The sequence below is a fragment of the Dendrobates tinctorius genome, unplaced genomic scaffold (assembly GCF_039654945.1).
Source record: "Dendrobates tinctorius isolate UK_male_01 unplaced genomic scaffold, ASM3965494v1 ptg000059l, whole genome shotgun sequence".
NCBI lineage: Eukaryota > Metazoa > Chordata > Amphibia > Anura > Dendrobatidae > Dendrobates > Dendrobates tinctorius.
The window spans coordinates 5,981,309-6,000,084 of NW_027361727.1; the positions used below are offsets into that span (position 1 = coordinate 5,981,309).

General features: G+C 45.8%; 1 protein-coding gene across 3 annotated transcripts in view; it reads right to left on the bottom strand.

Annotated features, from left to right (window-relative positions):
- TEAD1 (TEA domain transcription factor 1) overlaps nucleotides 1-18,776 on the bottom strand; it is a 268,582-nt gene that overhangs the window by 149,328 nt on the left and 100,478 nt on the right. For all 3 annotated transcript variants that reach the window (XM_073578361.1, XM_073578358.1, XM_073578359.1), the window contains exon 3: nucleotides 17,613-17,867. In XM_073578361.1, coding sequence (XP_073434462.1) covers nucleotides 17,613-17,760 — 148 coding nt within the window. In that variant the 5' untranslated portion in view covers nucleotides 17,761-17,867. The remainder of the gene's footprint in view (nucleotides 1-17,612; nucleotides 17,868-18,776) is intronic.

Consider the following 18,776-nt stretch of genomic DNA (forward strand, 5'->3'; position numbering starts at 1 on the left):
TTTTGTACAATTGTTTTTAGAAAAACAATTGTCATTTGGATTGTGAATGCAGAATTAAAAACCTGAGAATGTCAAAGAAGCATCACATTAAATCAGCTGTATTTGAACATTTCACCATCACTCAAGATAGAAAACATTATGTCTGTCAGTGTATGACAAATGATCCAGACGAAAACAAATGTTGTGAAGCCAAGATGAGTGCATATTCAGGCAAAGATAAAAATGCTCCTACCAGAGCTTCTAATCTAAAGAGACATTTACAGCTCTTTCATCCAGAAGTACTGAAAGCAGTGGATGAGAAAGACTGCATCCAAACCAATGAACCAGTGCCCAGCTCTTCCAGCCAAACAAAGGAGCAGAGAACTTTGCAGCCATCAGTTGCAAGATATTTTGTCAGTGACAAAGTTACTGTGACAATGACAGTAGATACATTTAAAAAACAGATCATAGCGCTTGTTGTAAAGGATAGTGTGCCTATTTCATTATTTTCACGACCAGCTTTTATGTGTCTGAATGGGGAAATGGCCCGCAAGCTTGGTGTTTCTCTGGAGAGAGAGTATTAGAAAATTAGTAATCGAAGAAGCTTTTAGGAAGAACTTCAAAAAACTCTCAAGGGACGCTTTCTGTTTCTTAAAATGGATGCCTGCACACGTCACAGAGTGAACTATTTTGCCATCAATGTCCGATTTGTTTGTGACAAAAATGAAATAGTTACCAAGACATTGGCAGTAAAAGACACCAAAGCTCATCACACCAGTGAGTTTCTCCAGGTCTTGGTGGAAAAGGTTCTGCAAGACTATGAACTTAAAAAAGAGCAAGTTCTTTCTGTCGTAACTGACAATGCTTCAAATATGATAAGTACTATTAAGCTAATGAATGAGAGTAATGATGGTGACCAGCAGCTAGAAGAACATTCTGGGTCCACAGACACAGAAAAGTTTGAAATAGAGAAACACAGTATTGTAACTGAGGAGCAAACTGAAGTTGCTTCAGATGAACAGCAACATGATAGTTTAGATGATCTTGTTGAAACTGTGTCAATATGTTCTTTCATTCATCACATGCGCTGTGTTGTGCATACGCTACAGCTGGCTATAAAGAGACAGTCTGCAAGAAGGACATGCTGCTGCACTGATTGGCAAGGTGAGAAAATTGGCTACTGTTGCCAGAACCCCTAAAGTTGACTCAATTTTGAAGAGACATGCTGTAAAAGGGGCAATTATTGATCAAGCCACACGATGGGGCAGTACTTACTTAATGATTCAGCGCTTGGTTGAACTGAAAACCTTTCTTGTAGACATGGCTAACCCTCAACTGACGCTAAATGAAAGTCAGTGGAATCAGGTGACTGAGCTGGAAAAATTGCTAGAGCACCCATTTACAGTGACTAAAAAATTACAAGCAGAGGACTTAACTCCAGGTATTTTCTTAAAGGAGTGGAAGAACCTGATGTTTCGCCTGTCCCAAAGAGGAGGGTTAATTGCAAGTGGCATTGCTACATCAATGAAACGGAGAGAGGAGCTACTATTACAAAATAACATTCTTTTGGCAGCTGTTTATGTAGACCCAATGCATCGGATTCTTCTAGATGATCAACAGCTAAGTAAAGGAAAAGAAGCTCTGTTTGAAATAGCAGTAAGGATGAAAGGGTTGCAGAACAGTCAGGACGAACAAGAAGAATTTGGTCGTCCTGCCACATCTTGACCCTCATCATCAACTGATGAAGAATTTAATTTCGAAAAATATTTGGATCACAAGGACCGTGCAAAGCGTTCCCGCATAGAAGAGTCATCCCCATCAAGGAACACAGCCAGTACATTTCAGCAGAATTTTTCATGTGCACTAAAAGAAATTGAGAAATTTGACCGTTCATCAAAAATAACAGTGCAACAAGCGATTCCTCTGTATCCTGACATTGTCAGAGATGTTGCCCGAGTGGTTACTGCTTTGCCACCAACACAGGTTAGTGTAGAGAGGTTGTTCTCTGCTCTCAAAATAATTAGATCAGATTTGAGGGCATCCATGAAGGAGGATCTGACAGAGGCAATAATTTTTCTGAGGACAAATTTATAGATTTCTTCTTATTAACTGCATAAAAGTGTTTATTGCATATTTACTTACAGTTTAGAAAAGTTTATAAAAGTTATTTGCTATATTCTAATTGTATTCTAATAAATGTAGTTTTTGCTCTAAGTGGTCTGATTACTTATATGATGGTGAGAAACTGAATATTTTACAATAGTAAATTTGTTATGAATTGGCCATTTATGAAGGAGCCGGAGTCTGATAAAATCCAGGAGTCGGAGTCGCAACTGTGGCTTACCGACTCCACAGCCCTGATTTTTACAATGGATAATAGGTAGTGTTGAGCATTCCGATACCGCAAGCATCGGCCGATATTAGCGGTATCGGAATTCCGATACTGACTTCCGATACTTTTGTCATATCGGATTCCGGAATTGGAAGTTCCCATCATGCTATGAGCCTGCTTGCTTTGATTAAGCCAATGGGAATCCTCCAAAGTGTGGGCACATCCTGTTAGGCATGTAGGCATGTTAACTATTGGCATGGCTGTGATTGGCTGCCGAAATGATGTCATGATGCACTATAAAAGCCACCGCAGCCGCCATTTCTGGTTCACTCTGCTGTGAATTCAGTTAGGGACAGGCTGCTGTAGAAGACTGTGAGGGACAGTTAGAAATAGCGATTCCACCAAACATCTAGTGCTTTACCCAGGCTACATAAACCACCACTGTAGCCTTCTTTGCCCTAGCAGCAGTGTTCACAGCTGTCTGCAAGGGCTGTGTGAGTGCAGCTCACGCTGTGGAGTGGGTCCTGCAGCCACGTCAGGTTGTAGGCTGCCCAGCGTGCCTCACTGCTGCCTCATACATCTTTTAATTTTTGAGCTGCATTTTTTACATAATTTCAATCTAGTGTGCTTCCATCCGTATCCATATACGTTGGTTGCAAACACTAGTAGTAGACAGCGGAGCCTTTCTGCAGCCTTTCAGTGCTAGTGTCCACTTTGCTGCACTGTTCACGGCTGTCTGAGAGGTCTCTGACTTTGTGCGAGTGCAGCTCACGCAGAGTAGAGTGTCCTGCAGCTACGTCTGGTTGTAGGACGCTCAACGTGCGTCACTGCCTCACACATATTTGTCTTTGAGTGCAGCTCATTTTTTCTTCTCCTATTAGTGTGCATCCATCCGTATCCATCAACATTGGTTGGTTGCAAACACTATATAGGAGTAGAGAGAAGAGCCTTTTTTTCTGGCTTGTGCCCTGCCGGCGCAGCCAGATTAGTATTACCCAATTTTTTTGGAGCCTCATCTTTTGCATTGTAGGTTACCTGCCTGCATTGTAATAGCTCCAAAAAGTTGGTGATACTATCAGTTTCAATTCTTTGTTCACATACTTTGAGTTTGTTTCCAACAAAGAAACCACAAAAAAAGTTCACCAAATACTACATTTGGAACTTGTGTAGGCCACATCAGCAACCTATTAAAGTGTGGTCCACACACACACACACACTTCATAAAATTAGTGTTTCTTGTACCTGTAACCAGCTGTTCAGGAATAAGCACACTAAGGCCCCCCTTTGTACTTTTCTGCCTATCTTAAGCAGTCTGGCAAGATGAAGAAGGCAGGGAGTAAGGCGCGTGGGCGTGGAGTTTCAGCAGGGAGAGGACGTGGGGATTCTGCAGGGAGAGGACGTGGGGATTCTGGGCCTGCTGCGGGCACCAGTGGATCAGCATCCCCCAGTTTTAGCAGGCAACAGTCCTTTATGCGCAGCTTTGTAGGACCTCAACGTACCCCACTGCTGCGGGAGGAACAAATTGAAGCCGTTGTCGGATGGATGGCAGCTAACGCATCGACTTCAATTACTTCCACAGCCTCTCAGGACCAGAGCACCGAAGAGCAACCATCTGTCTCTTCACCACCTGCCAAAGTGCCCAGGCAGTCAGAAAGACATGGACAGGAGCCATCAAAGTCTCTACTTCTGTTCTCGGAATCTGCTGGCTTGGAAAGAGGGGGCCAGCCAAGCAGCATTCCTGAATGTGAAGAAGAGGGAGTATGCAGTGATGCGCAACTTCTTTGTCCCTCTGAATCTGAAGAGGCGAGTGGGCCAGTGCCTATGGTCAGCACACCCCAGTACGCATCAGATGATGACGAGACTCAGTTGCCACTTTCTGGTGCGTACGGTGCTGGCGAGACAACCCCGGAGAAGCAGCTGTTTGAAGAGGGGAGGGAAGATGATGAGGTCCTTGACCCATCATGGCGTGAGGAACAGGAAGGTGGTGGGAGCAGCTCGGAGGAAGAGATTCCCCTACCGGCCAAAACAGGAGGCAGAGGGAGGGGGAAGACTTGGTTGCCTGTACCCTCCACTTCGGCACCCGTTAGGAGCATTCCTCATTCCAAAGGCAAAACGGGCGCTCCCAAGAGTTGCAGTGCGTGGTCCTTTTTTGACACAGTTGCAGATGACATTTGCTTTGTCAAATGCAAGCTGTGTCATCAGATAGTCAAAAGAGGGAGAAATGTCAGCAACCTCAATACCACAAATATGTGGAAACATGTGCGCACCAAGCACGAGTTGGAGTTGCAGAGACACCCTGAAGACGTAGGCCAACGTACAGCACCACCTACCACCTCTTCAGTTCGTGTTGGGGCCTCTTCCTCCAGCTCACACACTGCTGGTTCGGCTTCCTCACAGGATCGCCAAGGAAGAACCTCTGCCACTGTTGTCCGGAGACCCTGTCAGATTCCACCCATAGCAGCACGTTCCCATCCATCACAGCCATCGGTAGCACAGGCATGGGATAAAAGGCGCCCTTACTCGGCAAACCATCCCCGAGCACAGTCTCTGAATGCTGGCATTGCCAAACTTCTGGCAGTTGAAATGCTGTCATTCAGGCTGGTGGACACTGACACCTTCCGGGACTTAATGGCATTGGCAGTCCCCCAATACAACGTGCCCAGCCGCTTTTATTTCAGCAGGCGAGCCGTCCCTGCCCTGCAGAAACATGTTGAGGGCAAAATAAAACATGCGCTACTAAACGCCGTTAGTAGCAAGGTCCACCTGACCACCGATGCGTGGACCAGTAACCATGGACAGGGACGATACCTTTCCCTCACTGCCCACTGGGTCAATGTTGTGGAGCCGGGTACAGATCTGGAGAGTGGCGCTGTACGTGTTCTTCCAACGCCACGGATTGCAGGACTCCAGTCTGTACACATAGACTCCTCCTCCTACTCAAGTTCCTCAGAAACAGCAGAGCAGGAGCCTGTTACGACCGATATGAGCACAGCCGTGGCCAAACGTCAACAGGCTGTACTCAAATTAATTTCTTTGGGGAATCGAAGCCACACAGCGCAGGAGCTCTGGAATGCTATCAAGCTGGAGAGCGATGTGTGGTTTGGGCCAGCGAATCTCCAGCCGGGCTTGGTAGTGTGTGACAATGGCCGAAATCTGGTGGCAGCTCTTGGCCTAGGCAACCTCACACACATCCCATGTCTGGCACATGTGCTTAACTTGGTCGTGCAGAGCTTTCTGAGGGACTATCCGGATCTTGATGCACTGTTGCACAAGGTCCGCATAGAGTGCGCTCACTTGCGGCGTTCCAGCACGGCAAGATCACACCTCGCTGCTCTGCAGCGACGATTTGGCCTTCCGGAACATCGCATCATATGTGACCTACCCACCCGGTGGAATTCAACGTTACATATGTTGGAGCGGTTGTGTGAGCAGCAGGCAGCAGTCATGGAGTACCAGCTGCATCAGGCGCAAACAAGTCGCACTGTGCGCCGTTCACACTTCAGCACCATTGAGTGGGCCTCTATGAAGGACATCTGCCTCGTTTTGCATGCCTTCGATGAATCCACGCGGATGGCGAGTGCAGATGATGCACTAGTCAGCATGACTGTCCCCCTTATCTGCCTGCTTCAACAAACACTGCAAGCACTAAGGGATGAGGTTTCGGAAGAGGTGGAGGATGAGGAGTCCCAAATGCCATCTGCTTCTGGACAGTCTGCGCTACGTGTTTCCTCACAAAGGCCTAGGCAGGGGACACTTTGTGAGGAGGATGAGGAGGAGTCGATGGAGGAGGAAGACATCTCTCCAGAGGAGGGAGGTACACAAACCTCTACTCAGTATGTACAGCGAGGGTGGGGTGATGCAGAGCAGGCCGAGGTCACGCCTCAAACAGGGGACAGCGGTTCTTTGGCAGTTGGGAGTCTGCAGCACATGGTTGATTTCATGCTGCAGTGCCTGAGAAACGACCGCCGCATCGCCCACATTCTCGTCTCGGCTGATTATTGGGTGTACACCCTCCTAGATCCTCGCTACCGGGACAGCGTACAAAGGCTCATACCAACGTTGAACCGGGTGCGTAAACTGCGGGAGTACGAAGAGTCACTGGTGCAGTCCATAATGTTTTCCATTCCACCCGACAGCATTGTTGCTAGTGCTTTACAAAGCAGCTCTGTGCGTCGAGGCAGTGGAGGAAACTCTGCACAAAGAGGGAGCAGAGGCAGGGCCGCAGCACAAGGCAAGACCACTATGGCCCAAATGTGGCAAAGTTTTGTGTGTCCACCACAATTGTCTACACCATCAGCGACGCCTCGAGTGAGCAGGAGGCAACGCTTCCGTCAGATGGTGTCAGACTACATGTCTTGCCCTGTCACTGTACTCCCAGATGGCTCTTCCCCCTTCAAGTTTTGGGTCTCTAAGCTGGATACATGGCCAGAGCTTAGCCAGTATGCATTGGAGGTGCTGGCTTGCCCTGCTGCCAGTGTATTATCGGAACGTGTCTTTAGTGCCGCAGGTGGTGTACTAACAGACCGTCGCACGCGACTATCTTCCGATAATGTTGACCGGCTGACTTTTCTGAAAATGAACAAGGCCTGGATCTCCAAAGACTTTGCCATTCCTCTTACACACTAAATTAGTGGTTGGCAACTGTATCCAGGTCTGCTGGTGTGTTCATTTTTCTACCACCTGAACTATAATCCCTGTCCTTCAGCACAGTCAGTTGTCGCTCAGATGTGTCGTCTGCACAGAGAAACACACTAGCTCCTGTGTTAGTGGGGTTCAGTAACGCCAGCTGATCCCCTGCTGTGTGGACGGCAAAGTCACCAGCTCCATCAACGTTCAAACCACTACTGATTTTTAACCGTGCCCAACTTAGGTCTCTGGCTCCACTGTCTCTACTATTTCCCCTGACCTCCAACCCCGCCATCTACATCTCTGAAGTGGCGTCAGCACAATCTACACTTGTTCCTGTGGCTCAGTCCCATCAGTTTATCCCCTGATGTGTGTCCGGCAAGGTCTCCTGCTCTGTCCACATTCCCATAACCAGTAGTGGGAATGAGGACAGAGCTGGCGAACTTGCCGGACAAACATCAGGGGATCAACTGACGGGACTGAGCACCAGTAACACAGGAACAAGTGTAGATTGTGCTGACGCCACTTCAGAGATGTAGCTGGTGGGGTTGGAGGCCAGGGTAAATAGTAGAGACAGTGGAGCCAGAGGCCTAAGTGGAGCATGGTTAGAATCAGTAGTAGTCAACAACCTCCATAAAAACCGCTGCCCATTGGCCTCTGCATGCGGCATGCGTAATCCTGGGCTCCAACAGTGTCAGTTGGTGTTCAGAAGTGTCGTCTCCACAGAGCCAAACACATTCGTTCAAGTGTTAGTGGGGTTCAGCACTGCCAGCTGTTCCCCTGCTGTGGAGATGGCAAGTCTCCTGCTGCCTTCACCTGCCAAAAGCAACAGGCCCCAGCCTGCTCCTCGCCTAATCCTGGGCTCCAACAGCGTCAGTTGGTGTTCAGAAGTGTCATCTCCACAGAGCCAAACACATTCGTTCGAGTGTTAGTGGGGTTCAGCACTGCCAGCTGTTCCCCTGCTGTGGAGATGGCAGTCTCTCCTGCTGTCTCCGCATTCCAAAGACAGTAGGCCTCTGCCTACACCCTCCTATTTCCTGGGCTTCAACACAGCCAGTTGTAGCTCGGAAGTGCCGTCCACACGGAAAGAGACACTTGCTCCCGTGTCTCAGTGGGGTTCAGTAACGTCAGCTGATCCCCTGCTGTGTGGATGGCAGTCTCTCCTGCTGTCTCCACATTCCAAATACAGTAGGCCTCTGCCTACACCCTCCTATTTCCTGGGCTTCAACACAGCCAGTTGTAGCTCGGAAGTGCCGTCCACACGGAAAGAGACACTTGCTCCCGTGTCTCAGTGGGGTTCAGTAACGTCAGCTGATCCCCTGCTGTGTGGATGGCAGTCTCTCCTGCTGTCTCCACATTCCAAATACAGTAGGCCTCTGCCTACACCCTCCTATTTCCTGGGCTTCAACACAGCCAGTTGTAGCTCGGAAGTGCCGTCCACACGGAAAGAGACACTTGCTCCCGTGTCTCAGTGGGGTTCAGTAACGTCAGCTGATCCCCTGCTGTGTGGATGGCAAAGTCTCCTGCTGCCTACACAGTCGTACTACTACTGATTTTTAACCGTGCTCCAGTTAGGCCTGTGGCTCCACTGTCTCTCGTATTTCCCCTGTCCTCCAACCCTGCCAGTTACAGCTCCGAAGTGGCGTCTGCACAATCCACACTTGTTCCTGTGTTACAGGTGGTGTTCAGTCCGGTCAGTTAATCCCCTGATGTGTGTCCGGCAATGTTGCCTGCTCTGTCCACATTCCCATAACTAGTTATGGGAATGTGGACAGAGCAGGCGACATTGCCGGACACACATCAGGGGATTAACTGACCGGACTGAACACCTGTAACACTGGACCAAGTGTGGATTGTGCAGGCGCCACTTCGGAGCTGTAACTGGCGGGGTTGGAGGACAGGGGAAATACGAATATCAGTGAAGCCACAGGCCTAAGTGGAGCTTAGTTAAAATTAGTAGAAGTCTACAACCGATCTTAAAATTTCTTCAATGCAGCCTCAGCCTGCTCCGTGCTTGTCCCTGGGCTTCAACACAGCCAGTTGTTGCTCGGAAGTGCCGTCTTCACAGAGTAAAACACTAGCTCCTGTGTTTGTGGGGTTCAGTAACGTCAGCTGTTCCCCTGCTGTTTTGATGGCAATCTGTCCTGCTGCCTCCCAATTGACAGCACATCAGGCCTCAGCCAGCTAAGTGCTTGTCCCTGGGCGCCAACATCGCCAGTTGCTGCTCATAACTGACTTTGGCACGGGTACTCCCTCCTGCCCAGCTTGGTTCCAGCCCTGCCTGCTGTTTCCGAGAAGTGTCAATGTCAGTTTGTCACCCCAAGTTGCCATGTCGTGTTGTGGTTGGGTTAGCCGAGGCTAGGGTGCCAGCAGTTTAGGTGCTTCCTATGTGGACTGCGGGTTCTGGTAAGAAAGGCTTGTTCCGTAGTGCCAGTAGGACCAGCACCACCTGTAGGACTGTGTGATTCGGTAACTGCGGCCAGTTTGCGGCATGCCAACTTTGCTTTTCAGGGGTAACTTCAGCTGCCCCTCCGGGTTCCAGCACCGTCAGCTGGTTCTCGTCAGAGCCTTTGGCCTAGGTGCCTCCATCTCGGTATCAGAGTTCCGGCAACGTCTGCTGGTCCTTGGTAGTGCTTTGTAGCACAGGTACCTCCTGCTTAGTAACCGGGTTCCAGCACCGTCAGCTGGTCCTCGGTTGTGCCATTGGCTCTTATTCCTTCTGCTGCCCCTCCGGGTGCCAGCACTGTCAGCTGGTCCTCGCTATTTCCATTTGCTCTTGCAGCTTATGCTACCCCTCCGGGTTCCAGCACCGTCAGCTGGTTCTCGTCAGAGCCTTTGGCCTAGGTGCCTCCATCTCGGTATCCGAGTTCCGGCAACGTCTGCTGGTCCTTGGTAGTGCTTTGTAGCACAGGTACCTCCTGCTTAGTAACCGGGTTCCAGCACCATCAGCTGGTCCTCGGTAGTGCCATTGGCTCTTGTTCCTTCTGCTGCCCCTCCGGGTGCCAGTACCGTCAGCTGGTTCAAGAGGACAAAGAACAGGAAGACAACCACCAAGATGCAGAACAACAAGAGAGAGAAGACAAAGAAGCATAAAAAAACAAAGCAGAAGAACATTAAGCATAAGACTAATACTCTGAGCAAATGATATTATCTTATTTATAAGCAGAAGACGACTAAGCAGTGTATGGGGGTGAGTCCGTTGCTCCTCGTGGTGCCCCTGGAAAAGGCCTGCTGCTGCAGGCCAAACTGAATGCGGACAAATCCTGTTGTAAATCTTTTGTGACAGGCAGAACGGAAGGTGTAAACTTCTAACTTTTCTAGATAACAACTACAGGAATGCCTGACACAAACAAGAATATGATGAAGAAGAATAGGAAGAAGATGAATATGTAGAATAATAATTGTTGAATAAGAAGAATATGAAGAATGTAAGAAAAGGAAGAAGAAGAATGTAAAAAAAGGAAGTAGAAGAATTTAAAAAAAGGAAGAAGAAGAATGTAAAAAAAGGAATAATAATAAGAAGAAGGTAAAAAAAGGAAGAAGAATAAGAAAGAAGAAGAAAGAAGAAAGAAGAAGAAGACATACATGTCTGGCAAAATATAAATGAGGCTAACATAGTCAATATCTTTGTAACTCCTAACGTCTTTAAAAAAAAAAGTTTAATTCCTGCTATTCCATTTGATTGGGCTAAACCTCTATGGCTTTAATGTCTCCTCCACCTCCCACAATACATTCTACATTATTCTTAGTTGTTTTTCTTCATGTAGAATTAACCTACAAGGAAAGAAAGGGTTTTTTTTAATTCCGATATTTTGGCCCCATTGACTTGCATTGGTTCCCGGTATCGGAATCGGCGATACCGATACTTTTTTTTTAAGATCGGCCGATCCATTCCGATCCGATATTTTCAAGTATCGGCTGGTATCGCTCAACTCTAATAATAGGAGAAAAAAGGACCCCATAATTTGTTGCACAATTTGTCCCGAATGGGACACTACACTATCCCATAAGTGGTCAAAAAGCCTCCGACTTGTGAAAACAGAAACCCCCCATAAGTGACCCCATTTTGGAAACTAGACCACTCAAGGAATTCATGAGTATTTTGAACCCATAGGTGCCTGACAAAATTTTAGAACATTGAGAAGCTCAAAAAATTCCTTGTATGGACAGTAAAGTGGATTGGCCAAATAAATGAATATGAAGCGTATATACAGATATAGGGGAATTTGAATTATATCTGTTGCAAACAACTTCTCAAAAACTTTGAATAAAGCCTATAATAATCATTATGGCAAACATCTCAGACATTATACAACACTGGTGATAGACTCATCAATCAGCAGCGATTTAACTTTCATGCAGTTCTTTTACACTTCTCCATAATCCTTGATTGTCATGTTTTTTGGGATATCTGTATTGGCACTAGCACAGTTCTGCTTGATTTTAATTGCAAATCAAAATGGGGAAGAGCAGAGATCTGTTAATCTCCAGATCTTGCAATCCGGCAGGAAACCAGGGCCTACAAACTTTCTGCCAAGAGCAGCTGAGAAGCATCAGCACAAGGCTATTTTTTCCCCAGACATTATGTTCCATTTGGCTGCTGAGGTCACATGACAGCTGCAAACTAAAAGCCTGGAGGATTGCTGCGGCTTCCAGTCTACACCGACAGCCTGGAAGAGCCTGCACACCAGAGCAGGGGAGGGGGGTCTGTCTTTCCATTACATCATCCAGCCAGCACTGGAGGGGGGAGTGGGAGGGAGGGAGCACAGCTGGTGGCAGCCGCAGTACCATCTGCTTTCCCCCTTGCACTCTGTGCTAGTTTTCTCTTCAATCTCCTACTGTTACTTATTGAGGAGCAAAGACTGTATGGAGGATGAAATGAGTTCTATGAAAGAGTGCCAAAATTAATTAGTACAAGAGAGGAGGGTTTAGGATGAGTGGACGGGAGCAGCCCTCTGTTAAGCTGTGCTCTAACCTCTCATGTAAACCAGCCATGACCTCCAAAATACACTGCAGCTACCTGAAGAGCTTGGCATACCAATAATGTAATCACAGATACCAGTTCTTATAACTACTGTTGGGTGAACCCAAACGGTAAAGTTCGAGGTCCTTACTTAACATCTAGTGTCCATCCACAGACCTCAGACAGACACTCAGTTCTCCAGGAGGTCTGCGTTACTGTTCGGGTTCGGCAGTCCGAACATTGCGACAGGGAGAGAAACACTGGTAAGTTTGTTATCGCCGGTCAGAGTGCTGCGGTTCGCACGCTGTAACAGAGAGGACAACATGTGAGCAAGTAGTTCTGACTGACGGTAGAAAGGTCAGTCAGTCACAGGCGTCATTTGATGAGAGCAAGCATACAATGAAGAGAGTATTCACCAGCCGATGTCTGTGCAAATATATATATATATATATATATATATATATATATATATATATATATATATATATATATATATATATATATATATATATAAGACGTGCGGTTCATTCTATTTTTGACAATCAGCGCAGGTAAAACTGACAGCTGTGAGCTGAAGCATCATTTTGACAACCAAGCAAGCTAAAGCAGACAGCTGGGGGCTGGTATTCTCAGACTGGGAAGGGGCCATGGACATGGCCTACCTCACCACCCCCAGCCTAAAAATAGCAGCCATCAGCCGCCCCTGAAAAGGTACATATATCAGATGTGCCATTTCTGGTGCTTTGCCCGGCTCTTTCCGGTTGTCCTGGTGTGGTGGCAAGTGGGGTTCATGTCAGCTTTGGAATGTCAGCTGACATCAAGCACACAGGTTAATAGAGGAGTCTATGAGACTTCCCCATTACTTACCTCATAGTAAGATTCTAATAAAGAGACAGCAAAAATAAAGTCACTTATTTGAAAAAAAAAACTCCCCACCCTTATGTTTATTTTTTTGTTTAATAAATTGGTAAATAACACCATATTCTCTCTATGTCAGCTGGAACACACTGAGCAGAACATGAGAAGTGCTGCCTGTGACCAGCAGTAACTTCAATTACGTCACCGCCGGTCACAGGCAGGCAAGCACTTCTCAAGCTCTGCTCAGTGTGCCCTGGCTGGTGTGGAGAACGGTCGCATCACTGATGTGACTGCTCTCCAAACCATCTGGATTGTTGTGGAACAGATATTGATTATCTTCTCGTCGGTCAGTTGAGCAACATGTCGCTTTGTTTTTAATTTTTTATATATTGGTAAAAGAGAGGGGAGTCTCATTTCAAATAAAGGACTTTATTTTTGCTCTCGCTATTACAATTTTACTATGGGGTTAGTAATGGAGGTGTTTTATAGACGCCTCCCCATTACTAACCTGTGGGCTTGATGCCAGCTGACATTACAAAGCCGACATCAACCCCACAAATATTACCCAACTTGCCTCCGCAACAAGGCAACTGATAAGCCTTTTCTGGGGCAGCTGCAAGCTGCTATTTTTAGGTGGGGGGTTGGGAGTGGGTGCAATATCCATGGCCCTTTACCAGTCTGAGAATACCAGCCCCAGAGGTCTGCACTAGCTTGACTTGGTATCAAAAATAGTAGGTGGGAACCACACATCGTTTTTTTTTTTTTAAATTTAAATAATTTTTGATAACCAGCCAAGATAAAGCTGACAGCTGGGGACCGCAGCCCGCAGCTGCCAGTTTTGCATGCGCTGGTTGTCAAAAATAGAATGAACCACATGTCAATTTTTTTTTTTTTTTTTATTTACTGTACAGGCGCCTGCTGGTTAATACTCATCGTAAACCTGCTCTTGCTGCTATCAGGGAGAGCAGGCTAACGATGATGATCGTATTACTCATCAACTGACGCCTGTGACTAGAAGTAACCTTTACTTCCGGTCAGAACTGCTGGCTCACACATACTGTTATCTGTATGAAAATGTGGGAACCGCAGCACTCTGACCAGCGGAAACAAACTTACCACCAATCAAAGGCTGTGCTTTTTGCACTGTCACACAGATGACAGCATGGAAAACACCCATTGCTTGGGTCTCCCATTCATTTAAATGGAGTCCAGGTACCGTTCTGATATTTGAATAACTTCAGCCAAACTTGCCGGACCTGAACATTAACCGGTTCACCCATCTCTACTTATAACGCATCATTCCTATTAATGATGCATCTTTTTATAACAAAAATAATATCTGTAAAGGCAAAATTTCTACTGTATCAGTAACGTCTTACACTACCATATTCCACATCACTCTTGCATTAGTAAATATATGCATTTCTGGAGAAACCAATACAGCGAATCTACATGAATAGACAACCTGAATAGATTATGCACGGCTTGGATTTGAAGCCAGGCCCCCCAATTTTTGCAAAATCCCGACTACAAGCTGCCACTTAATTATGTGCTATATAGATGAAATTGAGTAAGGGCTACATCACACGTACAATTATTCCATGTACGAGAAAATGGGCCCACTGACTGGCTGCAGCACTCATAAGTCACCCCAGCTGGATGTTGATCTCAGACAGTCTAGAGACACAGAGGAGATGCTCTGGTCTAGGAGGAGAGTTTTTTTCTCCTACCATCCTGGACTAATTATTAAGTTTTGTGCAATGTTGGAAAACCCCTTCAACTACATTTCAAGGCTCAGTAAAGTCAGGCTTTGCATTTTGAGCCTGATTTTAATATAAATCTTTTACAAGTGAACTGTTGCCTGTATTTAGCACAACAACTTGGATATAATTACGGTACATCATGTATCAACAATACAAGCAAAAATGATTAAGTGTCCACAGATTAGAAAGAATGGAGAAACATTTAGACTGATAGTAACTAGTGATGAGCCAATGTGCTCAGATAAGGTGTTATCCGAGCGACACCGGTGTGATAGAATAATATGTTTGAGTCACCACACCTGCGTGTCCGACAGCTGTTCAACAGCGACAACACATGCTAGGATTGCCTAACAAATAGCCACAAGACATGCAGGCGCGGGGACTGGACGCGAACATGTGTTTCAAGCATGCCCAAGACACTCAAGACACAAGTGGAGCGCCCCGCGGGGCCTGGGGGTACTCGGTACTGTGCCCGTCGACTTCCATGGGGGACGGGGTCACGGCAGCGGCGACCCGGTCCGTGGCCCAGAGGCGTCCAGTAATAAAATAGGGGAAAGTTGTGTGGTATTTATGTGGTAAAAATGAAAATAAAGTTATTAGATGGTGAAATACGTGACGCCACCTGTGGTATTCTGGTCAGAGGTGACCAACGCTGCGGTGTTGCTTCTCTGGGATGGATGTTGGGCGCGGCTATGATGTTGTAGCCCTCCACAGGTAGGGCTGTAGTCCCAGGGCAAAGATGTTAAATAAATAGTAAAAATGGCTGTAAACATTGGGGTGCAGATAAATGAGAGAAAGACACAGAGAGGTGCAGTTTCTTTACCTTTTACTGATAATTGGTTGTAGTCCGGAGTACCACATACAGGTGATGGAATGAGTCCGGCTCGCCTGGAGGCATTCAGGGATCCACCTTGCCAGGCCTTCCTTTCTGCGCTATGTGTGTTGGTCTCCGCTGTATATAACTATGCTGCGACCCTCTATTCGTGATGGTTTCACTAACCTGTACAGCTGTCAGCGTGAGCCTATTCCACGGGTACCATCCTTTTCACCATCAGCCCCGGGCTCCTTATCCACTGACGTGCCCTCAGGTGTTCAATATGCACAGGAATTTACAATCCCCTGTACTTTCAGATTCAGCTATCAGGGCGTACAGTTCCTGTCAGCCTAGGACTCTGATGTCCCTTTTCTCTTTATTAGCGCTTCGCTCAGGGGTCTGCTATATGCAGTATTTTAGCTTCCCTAGAGTCTCTCATTCTCTGCTCTTGTCCTTTCCCTCTTCACAGATCAGCTCTGCCTATCGAGCTCCTCGCAGATCAGCTCCCTGTTTTCATCTGACAGGATCTTCCAGAAAGATCTCTTTACCTCACGTTGTAACTGTCATTTCTCCTCACAGCTGTTTCGATTCCATGACAACCCCCTCAGCTGATTTCTAGCTGACTCACCAACCCCCTCTGCTGGCCAGAATTTATAAGGCATCTCCCTTTTCTGAACTGCAGCAGGAAATTGTGATTAAATCTATGCTGCCTGGCATGGGGTCCCTTTCTGCCTCCAAGCATGACCTTACCCTTTAGAGGGAGGTAATGTCACTGACAACCGGACTCTGGGGTGTCACACAAGCATGCCCGGATAACACCTTATATGAGGACGTTCGTTCATCACTAATAGTAACCAGATAGGTTACATAAAATGCCTATGGCATTAAATGTGAGCTACCAAGTTGCCTTCCTAATAAGTATTCTGGCACAATAAAAATTTTCGTATGCAAATGTGACAATATAATGAAAATCACCAATGTCAGAGGTGGCTTCTGCACTCCTGCAGCTTTTAGTTATTACAGACTGCTGACGTGTTGCCCTTTAATTAAGGGGACATCCTGTATTAAATTGTGTACACGTGACAGCCGATGTCACAACCATGATAGTAAACACTTCTCAGGCTAACAAAACATGGGACAGTTTTGTATTATATTTACGAGAGCTTTCTAGTAACTATTGCAGCATCACAATTTTTTTGGTACGCTCTACTGTTTAATCCTTTGGCTGAAAGTCATGTTTTTGCTTGATTTGAGTATTTTTTCAGACCTGCAGTTATACAATGCTCTGCTATAATCTAGAAAGGGACGCACTGCACTATTTAACTTAGTCTTCCAGTTTTTATGGACAGAACTATTGTGACAAGTTGCACGGACAGAGCAGCAGAAGGCAAATGCGGTCCTGCAAAAGTATGCACAATTCAGAAAAAAGGGTACAGAAATTCTGTATGCAAGTTTACAGACTGCACAGAGCTTGTGAACGAGGCCTACTTTCACATCAGCATGCACGTTCTGCCAAACTTTGATGGGATGAATCAATCTATCAGGAGAACCCCATAGGGACAGCCCCACGATGGGCAATCACCTATGCAGAGTTGAACAGTGATAAAACGTTTGGCCACTGTTAGGACTAACCACTAGAAAGAACAGAGGTCTCTCTTGCTCCATTTAATGTCATTAGAAGTGACAAAGTGCTGTCAGTCCTTGAATATTGTTGGGTCGAGCAGGACCTTTGCAATTTAAAGTTTGTTTTACTTCCAACAGGTCCCCAGTAAGCCTTCTATCATTACCAAGTTCTAGCATGATAATTTATCCCTTCGGACCTTGAGAGCCAGTGACCTAACACCCCCATCTCACAATTAAATCTTTAAAAAAAGAAAAAAGAGAAAAAGAAAAAAAATTATGATCTGTATGTACAATTGCAAAAGCAGAGATTATGATGCATTCCACGTGGATATACACATACAGCACGGCGTTCTCTTTTTAGCAAGTTTTTTTTTTATTTTTGTCTGTGTATGGTTTAGTATTGGATGCGCCAGAATCAGACCACTGAGCTTCAAGTATCTTTAGATCTGATAAATTGCTAACTACTTGGACTAGTAATTAGAAAGATAACTCTAACGTACCCCCGGACCCCATAACCTGAGAAAATCCTTAATGATTCACTGTATTCTGATTAAGTACTCCGCATAAGATGTTTTGTTGAAATGCATTTTGCCATCAGACATGCACACACACAAACAAAATCTGGCAATGATGTAAACAGCAGCTGGCACTTACCATACATTTTGCCTTCATCTGACAGTATAATTTTCCTTCTCCCACATGGTGGGTAGATAGCGAGCGCTTCCTGAAAGCTCTGCTCAATATCCGGGCTCCAGACACCTTCTGCATCATTGTCCATGGGTTTATCAGCAGAATCGCTCATTCTTTCAATATCTTCGGCAGGACTTTCGCTGCCGCTCCAACTACCGGGCTCAATGGTGGCGGATGGTGTACTCCAAGCCGAAGCCTGGACGCTGGACAAAGAGAAACCTGGAACACAGAGGACAGGATATTAAAATACATTGTGGGCATATCACCCTCATGTTAATCTGAAAGCAGAGAAAGCCAGTAATCTTACAAAGAAATAAGAGCTTTTCTACTTCCCACATTTCCATTCAGTAGCCTGCATCTATCTTTCCTGCCAATTTGTAGGATTTGAGTTAAAAAAAAAAAAAATTGGGTAAAGTTAAAATTGAAGAGTCGCTGCCTTTGTGCATTCTGCAAATGTTTCACAATTCATTGATGGGAAAAAACGTACTAAATTTTGACAGATTCACAATATTCTTTGGGGCGAGAAGCTTCAAGAAGCAGCAGAGAATCAACAAGCCACATTAAAAAATCCATTGGTTTCTTGATTATCAGGGTGTCTTCGTTGTACAATTCTCAGAGTTTAAGAATTTCCAGAATATTAGATGGAGGATTAGGCCTCATTCAGAAATCCTTTTCACAAACAGAACACATATCTATTACAGTATATACTACAGTTCATGTTTTTTTTTTGCCGACTGACCACGCCAAATACAGGACCATGAAAGATTACAATATATAGTACATAAAAAGAAGAAAACCGAAAATAAATGACAGCCATACTTGGCTGGGTGGCAATTTGATTCCACAAAGGATTTTGCTTTGTCAAATTTCATGCCAAATCTGTAGGTGTCAGATGTGGATTTTATTGCATTTGCAGAGGGAGAAATCCACTTTGGAAAGGCACAACAGATTTTTTTTTTCTGTTACCTATGGATATGATTTAGAAAAATAAACAAACATATCGTGATTTGCATTATTAACTGCACAGATTTGTGCTTTGTAACCTACAAGACAAATCCTTTTCTGTAGATCATGTTAGAAATAATGAAGTTTTCTAAATTATGAAAATTAAACAAAAAACGCAATGAC